At 47.1% G+C, this 13823-nt stretch overlaps 1 protein-coding gene across 2 annotated transcripts in view; it reads right to left on the reverse strand.

Moving 5' to 3' along the window:
- The window catches only part of LOC147684868 (radial spoke head 10 homolog B2-like), a 443845-nt gene that overhangs the window by 239746 nt on the left and 190276 nt on the right, over positions 1–13823 (reverse strand). For both annotated transcript variants that reach the window (XM_086940738.1, XM_086940739.1), the window contains exons 14-15: positions 2359–2438; positions 2121–2269 (exon numbers count right to left, since the gene is read on the reverse strand). In XM_086940738.1, the coding sequence (XP_086796864.1) occupies positions 2121–2269; positions 2359–2438 (229 nt within the window). The remainder of the gene's footprint in view (positions 1–2120; positions 2270–2358; positions 2439–13823) is intronic.

The raw sequence follows: 13823 nt of genomic DNA on the forward strand, positions 1-13823 counted from the left end.
ACTCTTCTGCTTCCAGGATGATAGCCAGCATTAGTTCTAATAACATGATGTAGAAACTAAGGGCCTGATTAGGATGCCGGGAGGACTAACGTCCACCCACCACCCTAACAGAGATGGGGACCGTCCGACATACTGTCAGGGGTCCCACAGGCCCAATTACAATGCTACCGTAACTGTGACGGTCGCATTGTACATGTTTCCCATTGCGCCGGGTGATACCGCTGCAGCACCAGCGGCAATGAAAAAAATGCTGGTTTGCATTTCCCTGCACTATGTGGCAGGCACCATGCGGTGCCTGCCACATTGTGCAGGGAAATGTAGGGGGCACCATAGGTGCCCTCAAGTGCACAATGGAAGTTGACCTGCTCAAAGAAGGCCCGCAACGTTCCCCCAAAGTCCATCCCCGCCAGCCTTTCCATGTCAGGGGAACCGCCATGGAAAGGCTGGCAGGGATCCAGCATCCTAATCTGGTAGGGGATGCCTGCTAGGCACCGCCACCATTCTGAGGATGCGGGCAGTCCATCAGGCAATTATAGTGATTGCCTCGGTTGGACCTGTGGCGGTCGAGCTTTCTGCCCGCCAGCACACCGCCCGCCATCACAATCTGGCGGCGGGGGGTAATTGGCCTTACGATGGCAGTGAACACGCCACCAACAGCCTGCCAGTGGCGGGTTCACCGCCATCGTAATCAGGCCCTCAGATCTAAATGAGAATTCTAATACTTCTTGCCCTTATTAGCTGGACTAGTATCCACCTGTAGAAATGCGGTGACACCACTTGACAGAACCACAATAATATTGAAGTATGTACCATTTCTAAAGCTTCCTCTGTTCTGTTGGACTCCTCACTACACCAAGAAACCACCTGCTACCTACTTGGTAGCAGAATAGTGTTGGTAATAAGAGTAAGTGTAGGACTAGGAGTAATGGAGTCAGCATTGTGTCCTATTCCTATTCACTGGAACAGGATTTCTTGCAATTTCAATATTTATTTGATTAATTAATTCTGATCTGCATAGGGTCTAAATACTATATTACCAAGAAAAGAACCCAAAGGCATACATTTACATAGGATCGGAACTCTTGTCCATCCATGGTGGAGGGCATCATCAACTATTTTGTAATAATATTAGTTTTACAAAGAACATAAACAATCAAATAACTTGGGATTTTTTAGTTGTGCTTAATACAACAGTTTGCCTTCTCTAACTAAGCACAGTAGATATTAAGTGCTGCTATTACACAATTTGATGATTCTTAAGATAATGACTTCAAAAGAAGGAAAGGGTGAATTGACATGATGATGTCAGTGAGACTGCTTAACTCAATAAAACGCCTTGAGAGGCCACTAAGGAGTAAGACACTACCTGGCGGGGCCAGGTACAGGTGCTCAGTGACATGTATGATTGTCTTTTGTGAATGGAATTTAGTGGTAAACTCCAAAGGTGAACACAGGAGGTTTTCTTGTTCTCTATCTGAATAATTATTTCTGCTACTTAAAACTATGTTTGTCCAGAGTCCAGTGCTAAATAGCATTTGTTCTTTCCCTGGGCTCAATGCAGGGTCTGTGATACTGGAATATATAAGAGAGTGAAAAGTTCAGATATGGTGGGGATAGTTGAGGGTACTTAATTTGGGATTTGGTAAATGGATCAAGTCAAAAATATGAACTGGCGAGACTGAGCTGCTCTATTTAGAAATACGAGTGGTGAAGATAAGACGACTTAACTTTTGATGGACCTAATAAACTATAGAGCTGAGAGCTAACATTTAGTTAAATCTGGCCTAGACCACATAATCATAAAGGAAACTCATTGTCTGTAATGCAAAATTTTTGAGGCATCAAGTTAGAGATTCCAAAAAGATACTGACCTGGAGTAAACATAACAGCGGGAGATTCAAAGGGAAAGCACAGTGCACTAATTGTATGTGTGAAGGACATAGTGCAGTGTATTTCAACATTGATCTAACCAGTGTGGAAGGTGGTAAGCAGGGAAATGTTGGTGTCATAATAATCAAGGCATATCCTAGGTCAATGGTGGGTATGGTTCACTCATTGATGTACATTACTAATGTGTGTACAGGAATAAAGAGTCATCAAAACTAAATTTGAACTATTACTTTCAACATCCAGACGAAGTGCCTCATTGTCATTGTAGAATCATATGGCGGAGAGGAGCGTTTAGTAACATTAGATCTGTAAATCTCCCAGCATTTATTAATGTAACCAACCAAATGGATAGTTCGTTCAAGATCAGAAAATAAAACTCCTACAAAAGAAAAAGGAAATACGTTATAGTAGTTAATGTGAAGAATACAGATAATAATAAATATTTGCAAATTCTCTTGAATAATTTACCTTTGATTTTACATGCATTTGGAATAATATTCTGGGACATCATCTTTGTAAAGCCAGAAACTAGACATGTGTCATTAACTCTAAAAGAAGAAAGAATTCATAGGTTAGAACATCCTCCAAAAATCATTGTATGAAAAATAAAGCCTCTTTAGGTTTGTAGCTGTAATGCAGACTTTACTACCTTTCATGACATTTTTATTCAAGAGTACTTTTGTACTTTTGGGTAATGAAAAAGCAATTTAAAAATGCTTTCAGGTGAAAGGAAAGGTGAATGGGAGGCTACAAGAAACAAATCAGGGATGTGATCGTTACGGTATCAAAAAAAGTTGCATCAGCTCATCTAATACGAAGATTAGAAAATAAACTTTGAATTTGTCTTTCTTTACTCCCTAACTCTAAATTTCCAACCTTAAGCTCTCCAACCCTAAATTCTTCCATAATACCACATCGCTTCTTTTTTTTCTTTTATATCTTTATAAAAAATGTTTTCTTTTTTTATGCACTTATACATAGAATCATACTTGTAATATACAGGCCAAAGAGAGAGAAAGATAAAAATTGCATATTTGGATTCTACACAAGCATAGTCGAGCAAATCCAGCTTTCATAAACAGCTATATATACAGCTTATAACATATACATTCACATTTCTGCGTAAAATATTGTTGACTCCTTGTGTTAACGGGCACTGTTACCTCCATTGACAGAACAATGTGTGACCAACACTCACTGCATACTCACTGCACATATATCTCATGGAGGATGGTATTTTCCGCCTGGACCCACACCTCTAAGGACTTCCACCAACTAGTCGGCTCAGAGGGATCCTTGTGCTTCCATCATTTAGTGATCAGCCTTTTTGCAGTAATGAGGCTCAAGTCACCACATCACTTCTTCTTGTTTGCTATATAATTTCTGTAATTAAAAGTTAACCAGTATCCCATCACCTCTACCTCTCATCTTAATCTTACAGATCTAGACACAGATTTATCTCTAAAAGAACTTTCCTCTCCGCTAAAGATTTTTTTTAAAGGGAAAATTCATGGGCAGGATGGTTTTTTTATTTACATTTTTTTAATCTATTGCTTCCTAAACTTCTAAGTCTCTTTCAGTCTTTCTATCTTTCCGGGAAAACAGAGGGTACTTTTAAAGAAGCCACCATATGCCTTAACCATAAGGAGGGACGAGATCCAATGTTTTGTAAAAATTATCGACCAATTTCTTTGGTCAATGTACACTCCTTCCATACCTGGACTGTGCTGCTGTTTCTGAAGGCTCTGTGTCAACGGCTTGCGGAACCCGCTCCGCGGGTCCCGCTTCGGATCTCTCCCTCTGCTTGGCGCTTCTGTGGGGGTCTGAGAGGCTGCAGGGCTGCGAGTGGAACCCGGGACTCACACTCCCAAGAGCCCCGGTGTAAGCGGCCGTATCACCTGGCCCCGCTCTCCCTGACCGCCCGCCCCCCCTTCACCAATTGAAAAGAGGGAAGGACCTTGTGCTGCGTGGGACACTCCTTCCATACCTGGACTGTGCTGCTGTTTCTAAAGGCTCTCTGTCAACGGCTTGCGGAACCCGCTCCGCGGGTCCCGCTTCGGATCTCTCCCTCTGCTTGGCGCTTCTGTGGGGGTCTGAGAGGCTGCAGGGCTGCGAGTGGAACCCGGGACTCACACTCCCAAGAGTCCCGGTGTAAGCGGCCGTATCACCTGGCCCCGCTCTCCCTGACCGCCCCGCCCCCCCTTCACCAATTGAAAAGAGGGAAGGACCTTGTGCTGCGTGGGACACTCCTTCCATACCTGGACTGTGCTGCTGTTTCTAAAGGCTCTCTGTCAACGGCTTGCGGAACCCGCTCCGCGGGTCCCGCTTCGGATCTCTCCCTCTGCTTGGCGCTTCTGTGGGGGTCTGAGAGGCTGCAGGGCTGCGAGTGGAACCCGGGACTCACACTCCCAAGAGTCCCGGTGTAAGCGGCCGTAACACCTGGCCCCGCTCTCCCTGACCGCCCCGCCCCCCCTTCACCAATTGAAAAGAGGGAAGGACCTTGTGCTGCGTGGGACACTCCTTCCATACCTGGACTGTGCTGCTGTTTCTAAAGGCTCTCTGTCAACGGCTTGCGGAACCCGCTCCGCGGGTCCCGCTTCGGATCTCTCCCTCTGCTTGGCGCTTCTGTGGGGGTCTGAGAGGCTGCAGGGCTGCGAGTGGAACCCGGGACTCACACTCCCAAGAGTCCCGGTGTAAGCGGCCGTATCACCTGGCCCCGCTCTCCCTGACCGCCCCGCCCCACCTTCACCAAACCCCGCCCATTGACCTTGGATCTACAAATACGGATACCAAACGCTGCGCGGGAGCGACCGGGGCGAAGACCGGGCAAAGAGCGGGCTGTTTGAGGCCGTTCGAGGACTGAGCGGACTGGACTGGCCCATCCTCTTACGCCCATTGTTCCCTACCACTGAGGACCATAAAGCTCAATCCTTCGCCCTCCATTTCACACATATTTTGTTGACGGGCTTGCCCCTCACTTAAGTTATGTGCACTAGATTAACCAGGAGTAAGGCCTCTAAAGGTGGTCATCCAATTAGCGGTCCAATGGATGACTTCATTACCCGCACCAATTTCGCCATTGATCAGGAAATATCTAAGCTCCAAACTCGGGTATCTCTTGAGTTGGCAGCTGCTAGAAGATTGTCTGAAGTTATTGCTACCTCCAAAAAATCCTCCTTGGGCCCCATAGCCGCGGCGGTCACTCCAGAGCGCCCTCCCATTCCCCATTGTATAATTTCACAGGCTGCGGTTCACCCGACCCCGCTCTCACTTGTCCCTTCTCCACACCATGTCCTACAACCCAATCTAGTGGAAGCCAGTGTACCTGCCACCTCTGGCTCTCAGAATGTCACTACTAACCTTCCCCCTCCAGTGTATTTAATGCCCCTAGTGATACCCAACTAAACCGGAAGCCTCGCTCTCGTTCCGCTTATTCACGGAAGAAGGCGAAAGTCGCGGTGTCTCAACAATTGGCACTGACGAAAGGCTCAACACCTACTACCAAAGGCGTCCGGCCTCTTAGGAAGCAGCCCCCAACGGAGGGAGGTGGGGCGGGGTCAACCACCGAGCCACCCGATATCACCTTAGAAACGGAAGGTTTACAGATAGATGGTTTGGGCAACAACGATAGGGAATTTATAGATCTGGTATGGGAATCCCTTAAAAAGCTTCTTTCCCCTCTAGATCTCAGACTCTCACGAATCGAAAACAACCTACTCGAGATGGAAAAGAGCATTATTGCTCTGGCCACTCTCGGTTTGAGAAGTCTTGAGAACCAGGGCCTCCCTGTAGCTGATGCTACTCCTCCAGCTCCCACATCACAAGTACACCAAAGTCTGTCCACTATACCTAGCACTGCACGCCCGGTCCCCAAACCGAGGACTGTGGCTGTGGACTAAATGCCAACTGCCACAATCCCTAAGGCCCCCAAACGGGCTTCCACTCACTTACCTGCTAACACTAAATCTGGTACAACTTCAAAACTCCAGCTTGGCGAGGCGACTATACCGCCTACCCAGGATTTTCAGGTAAAGAATAACTTTAGAGGGGGTTATATTGACCTTCCGCCGGAAGCCAACGACTTTGTAGTTGTGCTGACGGGAGTTCCTCAGATTAGCAGCGGCCAATATGAGAACCACTGGTCCTTGAAAAATAAAATAATGCATTGGCTTAATGTCAATAGACCTATTCCCAATGGCCGTAGAAGTAAAGTTCTGATGGTGCGCAGAACTTCTTGGGTGGGCCCAACTAGGAAAACGAATCCGGGGGATTGTATAGTTGTAACTTTTGATGATCCACACACGGCCCAGCATATATGTTCGTGGCCCTGCAGTGAAGGGTCCTCTGTCATCCCGAGGCCATTGTCCTTTTTCTATCCCCCACGTTCCATGTCTAATCAGATGGACAACTGGTCATTAGTTCATCACCAACCAAGGAGAAACCGCCATAACCATCAGGTGGATCCTCTTTCACACTGGAATGGTTTCCCAATCTCAAATAGATTCGGAGGCCTGGAGGAAGTAGATTGACTCTCCAGGCACTCTGGTTTCCACATAGCGGGTAATGTACTACCCTTGCCAGCTCATGGGCCTTCCGATCCCCTTTGTGTAGGCACTGAATCCTTAGTCGCTGTCCATCCCTCTGGCTTAGCAAGAACATTATATAGCCCTATTTCTGAGGGGGGGGTCGATAGTTGCGAGCAGCGCAGATCTAGCTGATCTGACTGTTCTGGGAGCTTTTAGCCCACAAGGTAGGGATGACCAGTTGGCACCTTCCCACATCCTATCCAAAGTCCCCATCCAGGCCACACTATCTGTAGGAACCCAGCCTGAGGGAATTATGGTCCCTACATCACCCCTAAAAATTTCCCAAAATGAGCCCTTAGAAAGGCTACCTTTAGTGGCTGTTCCTATACTATCTGCATCTGTTCACTCTCTCAGCCAATCTACCATAGCTGTACCCCCGTTAAAGATTGTAAGCTGGAACGTGGCAGGGCTAAACCGGAACTTTGACAACCCAGAATGGAATGTGTTCTTAGAGCCATTTGACATTTGTATCCTGCAAGAAACCTGGACTCAGGAACCAAAATATAGAGTAGGATTTACTACCTATTTTGTCCCAGCTCTCCAACAAAGTGGATCAAAGGGTCGCCCGTCTGGAGGCCTTCTAATATGGGTCAGCATTGCTCTGGGTCTAAAAGTGAGCCAAAGGTCCACACACTCTCCTGACCTGCAGAGGATCTCAATACATTGCCAGGGGGGAAGGATGTTAGAGGTTTTCAACCTGTATCTGAGGGGTGCTAGGAGTGGGACATCAAGCCTACCCCAGACAGGTCTTAGTAACGACCTAGCTGCTTGCAAGATCGACTCCTATATTCTTCTTGCAGGCGACTTTAACTGTTGTTTTGAACCCTTGGCAAAAGAAGATATTCTGGATTCCTTTGACGAAGACGCAAGAAGGGGAATCCCGATCCTGACCCTTGACCCGATCCCCAAATGGACACAAAGTGCGATAGACATCAATGCACTTTGTTTGGAACATAACCTAAGGCCAGTGAATGGTCGATCAAAATCGGACCTTATGGGTGCTCACACTTATAACAGAACGGGCCACACCTCCAGAATTGATTTTATTGTCTTGAATTATAATCTTTGGCCTTTTCACCTAGACATGGAGGTTGTAGCATCTTGCGATAGTGATCATAACCCCCTATGCCTAACCCTCTCTTCCCTTTGGCAAACTAAGAAGTACGATAAGCAAGTCCATATCTGGAAGTCATCCCATGAAATTGTTCCGTCCAATTGTGGCAGGCGTTTGAAGTGGGCAAAAGTTAAAGAAGACGAGGCAAGGTTGGCGCAAGCCGGGACCATCTTGTCTGTGGTGGAGCCTCGGCTTGACGCTCTAAGCCCATCCAGTACAAAAGTTTTATCACTATTTTCAGAGACCATAGTAGCACTGAGCAAACTGTTTATTATTCCATATACTAAGCCCAGGGTGGTTTCCAAAAGTGACTCCAATGCTAGAGACAAATGGTACTCCCCTAAATGTCGTGTTGCTAAGGGGGAGCTCATTGCTGCGGTAAAGAGTAGGGACCCAGCCGCTATTAGTTCCGCAAGGAAATCCTACAAAAAAATAGTGGCTGAGGCAAAGGAGGCTCATGACTACCAGTTCTGGTGTGACTTAACTGAAGCTAGTAGCATGAAGAATTCCAAAGGGTTTTGGGATCTCCTAAGAGCAAGGAATAAGCCCATCGATCAGCAAATAACCTGCAATATCCCGGGTGACGCTTGGTTCGCCCACTTCTCCAAGCTTTATTCTGCTGCACTGGGCTTATTTCTTCCATGTTCGGGATCCTTGTCCAACACAATAGTTAATCCCCTTGCCATTGACGTCCCTTTCACTAGCCAGGAAGTTGAAAGGGCTATTAGGGGCATCGTCCCCAATAAGGCTCCAGGCCCCGACGGGATCCCAGGTGATTTACTGAAATCCTACCCAGCAGTGTGGAGCAGATTAATCGCTTCACTCCTAAATGAGGCTCTGCTAGGAGGATCTTTTCCTGACTCTTGGAGGGGCGCAGAAGTTGTGCCTATCTTCAAGAAAGGCAGCAGGGACGACCCAGCCAACAATCGCCCTATAAGTTTGTTGGACTCAACACAGAAGGTTGCGGGGAAAGTGGTACTGGGTAGGATTTTGCAGTGGGTCGATGAGGAAAAGATCCTGTCCGACTTCCAGGCAGGCTTTAGAACAGGGACAGGCACCATCGAGCAAACATTCCGCCTTCTAATGTTATATTGGAAGGTGGTGGTCCTGGGAGGGGGCACGTTATATCTAGTCTTTATAGACTTGAGAACGGCCTTCGACCTGGTCCCGCGGGCACTATTATGGAATGTCCTTGATGGATTAGGGCTACCCACCTACCTGTTGTTCTTGCTTAGAAAATTCCATGAAGACAATTTCGCCCAGATCAGGTGGGGGGTTCAAGGAGAAAAAACATCTCGCATCCCAGTAGACAGGGGCGTCCGCCAGGGGTGTGTGCTTGCCCCCACTCTGTTTTCTCTCTATGTCAACGGAGTGGTGGAGCATCTGCTGCAACACCCTGCGGATGCACCTACTCTGGCGGGGAGGAAAGTCCCAACGCTCCTGTTTGCGGATGACACCCTCCTGATCTCGAAATCCCCAACAGGCATTCAGAAATTGCTCTCTAGCTTTAAATCCTTTTGTGACACCAAGGGTTTAGCTATAAATATAAGCAAGACCAAATTCCTTGTCCTTAACCCCCCCAAGAAATCCGTCGCCCCACCTGTTTTAGACTCCATCCCTCTGGAGAGAGTCAAAGAATTTGATTACCTGGGAATACGTCTGTGTGACTCAATGAGTTGGAAGGCACACCACCAAAAGGTGTTTCTGACTCATAAAAGGGTCACAGGAGCCTTGCTCAAGGAGCAACGAGCCTCTTCCTTGAAACCAATTGGGGCAGTGCTAGATATCTACAGAGCAAGGGTTGTAAGCGCAGCTTTATATGGCGCAGAACTGTGGGGCACGCAGAGAGTCGATACCTTGGCCCATCTTGAAAACAACTTCCATAAAGATCTGATGAGGCTACCCCACAGTACTCCTACAATCCCTCTCTTGCTGGATGCAGGTACTCGCCCAATTTGTGAACAAGCAAAACTGCGCCCCCTGCTACTTTGGACCCGGATATGAAATGTCCCAGAATTGTGTAGTTACGCTGACGCCCTGAAAGATCTATTGTCCCTCCCAGGTTGCAATAAGGTACCCTGGCTCAGGGAGGTAAAATGACTGCTCTATGAGCTAGGTTTTGGAGACGCCTGGGTTAACAAAACAGCACCGCCCAAGCAGTTCCTAAAGAACGTTTACAGCATGCGTAATTCCAACCATTGCAAATCTGTTGCCCAGTTCTTACTAGTTAAGGAGCTCCCCCTCAGGGAACCTTATCTGAACTTAATTCACAACTCCGGAGACAGATCACTATACTTCAAATTCAGGGTGGGTGTTCTCCCTCTAGGATTGTTAACTTCCTCATGGAATCCTCCTTTCCAAACGGTCCCGTTCTGTCCGTTTTGTGATTCAAGGGTTGAGTCTGTCGCCCACCTCTTGTTTGAGTGCAGTGTCTATGCAGCACCCAGATTGAAATGGCTAAAGCCCTTGTGTAGGAGTCTAGGAACAAGATCACATCTAGAAGCCCTACGTATACTGCGCTTTGATGCCCGCCCTTTCTTTGCATGCTGCATGGCAAAATTTCTAGGCTGGGCATGGCGTATAAGAACTGCAAGAAAGCTATTGATCCAGTAAAGTGTTTTCTTTTGATCTGTTTTATATACTAGCGTAAATACCTTGAAGGATATCTTAAATGTGTAACTTGTGTTCCACTGTTTTTATTACGATTCCCTACGGTATTTTTTATGTATCTCTGTAATGTTTTTATTTGATGTTTTGTACTGCTTTTATGATATGTACCGTATCGAAATAAAGCTATACTACTACTACTATAAGCTTTTTGCCAAAACACTTACACTGCGTTTAGATCCCCTTATGCCGCAATTGGTTGGTAAGGAACAGTGTGGTTTTGTTAAGGGCAGATTGACCTCGGATAACTATTGCCTCTTTTTTAATGTTTTAAATAAAATTCCCTCCCCCTCCACATCTCTAGCAGCCATTTATATCTACGCTGAAAATGCATTCAATAGAGTAAATTGGTCTTTTTTATTTGCAGCCCTTAAATGGCATGGCTTTGGGCCCAAATTTTTTCACTTATTTCTTCATTATATTCTGCTCCTAGAGCGTCGGTACTAATCAGTGGTTCCGTTTCATCCTATTTTCCCCTTCAACGAGGGGTCTGTCAAGGTTGTCCTCTTACCCCCCCTTCTTTTTGTTCTTACTCTTGAACCTTTCTTTTTTTATTTTTTTTATTTTTGGAAGCCCTTTATTGATGGAAAAAGGCAATTACAAATCAACAAGAGCCCGGGGGCCCACACATACGGTACATTACAACTTACTGTAAGCACAGAGGATTCATTACAGGAGGACAGAGGTCTAATTTTAAATGTTTCCCTTGTAGGATAGACATAAGCAGGATATTGTAGCACAACAAGTCAATACTGGTGTGGGACAATCAGGATAGACAATCTTGCAACGTAAGAGAACACCAGAGTCGCTGTGCAGCACCCAGAAAGAAGCGTCTAAACCCCAGGGAAGGAAGAAAGGGAAAAGAATAGAAGGCCCATAGAACAAAAAAAGAAAAACAAAAAGAAAGCAGCCCCACCCCCCAAGTACCCCCCACCCTGCACCCCTGCAGCTGGCTACGGCCTGTCCCCCCCTAGCAGTGTGCCTGTCGCCCAAGAAAAGGAGTCCCGAAATATAGAGAGTAAGAAAGGATAGAATCCTAAAACTCTCAGAAATAAAGAAGGGTGGGGAGGAGCCCACTATCCGTCCCCCAGCTCCGCCATCTCGCACCAACAGTATCAACAGTAGTCTGACGCCCAACAGCAGTAGCATATCCAATATGTAAAGAAAATTGAGGTCGCAACAGCCGCGCACAGTGTATGTAAGGCAACAACACCCAATCCAAGCGTAGGCCCCCACTAGAGTCTTCTAGCACCACCGATACATTTCCGGGTCACTCAAAGAAACTAGGTCCCCCGCTGTCTCATCCACAAGAACGGTGCAAAAGCAGGAGTCAGTAGACTGATGACCATGAAACAATCCCAGAGCACAGATTGGAGCACAGCGGCAATATCAATGAAACAGAATGCCGACATCATGTCCCCCTCCGTCACAATCAGTCACCAGAAATCCACCAGTTCGATAAAGGAAATGTCTATCCTTGTCCCGTTTTCTCCTTACCACCGCAGATCCGTATGGTCGATGCAGATGAAGACGGCAGTCCAGGGAGATAACCGCGGTGCAGGTGACTCGGTGCATACAGGGCAGTTAAGTCCAGGAGTCCCAAAAAAAGTACCGAGCACGCCATCTCGAATTCTCCGGGTATAGCCAGGGCAGGGAGGGAGATCTCTGCGTCCATCACCTCTCGGGGCGGGTCTCGAGGATTCGTGAACTTGGCGAGGAGAGAAAGCTCACGTCGTGGTGGAGACTCCAGAGGGGTATACGAGTTCGGGAGCCAATCTCCAGCGACTGATGGTAGTGGTAAGTTTGGGTTCACGAGGGCGCCACCGACCTCAGCGGACGCCCTCGTAGCACAGGCGGAGGTGAAACAAAGAGCGGCGCCGGGACCCTGCAAGTCGGCCATCTTGGGGCGAGTCGAAGCACTGAGGACGTCCTCCATCTTGTCCAACAGGGCGCAGCCAAGACGTAGAGCCTCAGATCGAAAGGAGAGGATCGCTTCCAATATACTCCCATAGCTGTGAGAGGTAGCACACATTGCATCAGGCATGTCTTTCCACACAGTTGGTCCAGAAGCACCAATCACCGCTAACACGCCCGGCTACATAACAGCATGATCACCATAGCGTCAGGCAGGGAATCCCCGGGTAGGAACAGGCTGCGCTCTCTGGGAGGACAACTGGGCGTGCTGTGAAGGCAGATGTATGGGCCTGGGTACAGACGATAGTTCAGTCCGTCCCATACGTCGCCCCGCTTAGCTACGAGTACCTGGCAGGTCGGAAGCTCATCATCAGTAGCGGGACGAAATGCAGGCAATAAGCACACAAACAGCAGTGCAAGTGCCCGTAGCAGTACAGTTATAGCCCGGTAGAATCGTCGCAGCGCCAACAGTGCAGCGGGACATGGGTGCAGGGTCCGCTGTCCGACGATACCTGCCAATCGGGACCTGACAGTCATCAAGCCCAGGGAGCGCGCCTCTGACGATCAGCCTCGACAGTCACGCGAGGTCCCGGTCTTTATGCCGATGCGGGCCGCCAGCCGTGTCCAAGCGTTTCTTCAACTTGCCGAAGAGCAAAAGATTCAGGATTTCGTGGCGGGTCGGCGGAATGCGTCCGCTGTCGGAATTAGCCACTTCGGTGCAGGATATCTGGCAGGAGAGGCTCGAAGGCGGAGACGGTCCCCGGAGCCGAGGGACTACACGTCCGATCCGAGCGCCATCTTGGCTCCTCCCCCCTCTTGAACCTTTCTTATCTTCAATCAGTAATAATAACTCTATTACCGGTTTCTCTTATGGTGATCAACATTTAAAACTTTCCGCTTATGCGGACAACATTTTACTTTTTATTTCTGACCCTGAAACCTCTAATCCTTCTCTATTACGTGAATTCACTTCTTTCTCCCTTGTCTCTGGATATAAGATTAACTCAGATGACCCAGAAATGTTCCCTCTTACCAAATCTTATCTTCCAAACTCCTTCTCCTCCACTGGTTTTACTTGGAATGGATCCAAAATCAAATATTTAGTTATTTGGTTCTCTAACTCCATCGTTTCTACTATCAAGTTAAATATGTCTGTGAACCTATCTCGGATTGATAAATTACTTTCCTCTTGGAATTCTCTTTTTCTTTTATGGTGGGTCTGTTTAGATTCAATCAAGATGAGGATTACCCCTATTTTGATTTATGCCCTCTCTATGCTTCCTGTACATATTCCTGTTATCATTTTAAACGAATTGACTCGTCTTTCTAAATTTCTTTGGAAAAACAAAAGGGCCAGAATTTCTTTATCTTCTCTTTGCAAGGGAAAATGTAGATTTTCCACAGCATGCTATAAAGAAAATGTGGATTTTATTAAGGACACGGAGGCTAAGATTATGCAATCTCCTTTTATTGCCAGCTCACAGCAGCAACCATTAGTAGGAATTTAGAACTTTAAAAAACATTCTGAACATCTATATAGTCCAGCAACAGGCAGACATCTTCCTTCTTTTATTCTGTGCTGCAAATGGTATAAACTTTAATCCAGACAAATTCCTGATTAATAAATCCAGGAGAAGACAAGGTTCCATGAC

This window comes from Lissotriton vulgaris, chromosome 10, assembly GCF_964263255.1.
Source record: "Lissotriton vulgaris chromosome 10, aLisVul1.2, whole genome shotgun sequence".
NCBI lineage: Eukaryota > Metazoa > Chordata > Amphibia > Caudata > Salamandridae > Lissotriton > Lissotriton vulgaris.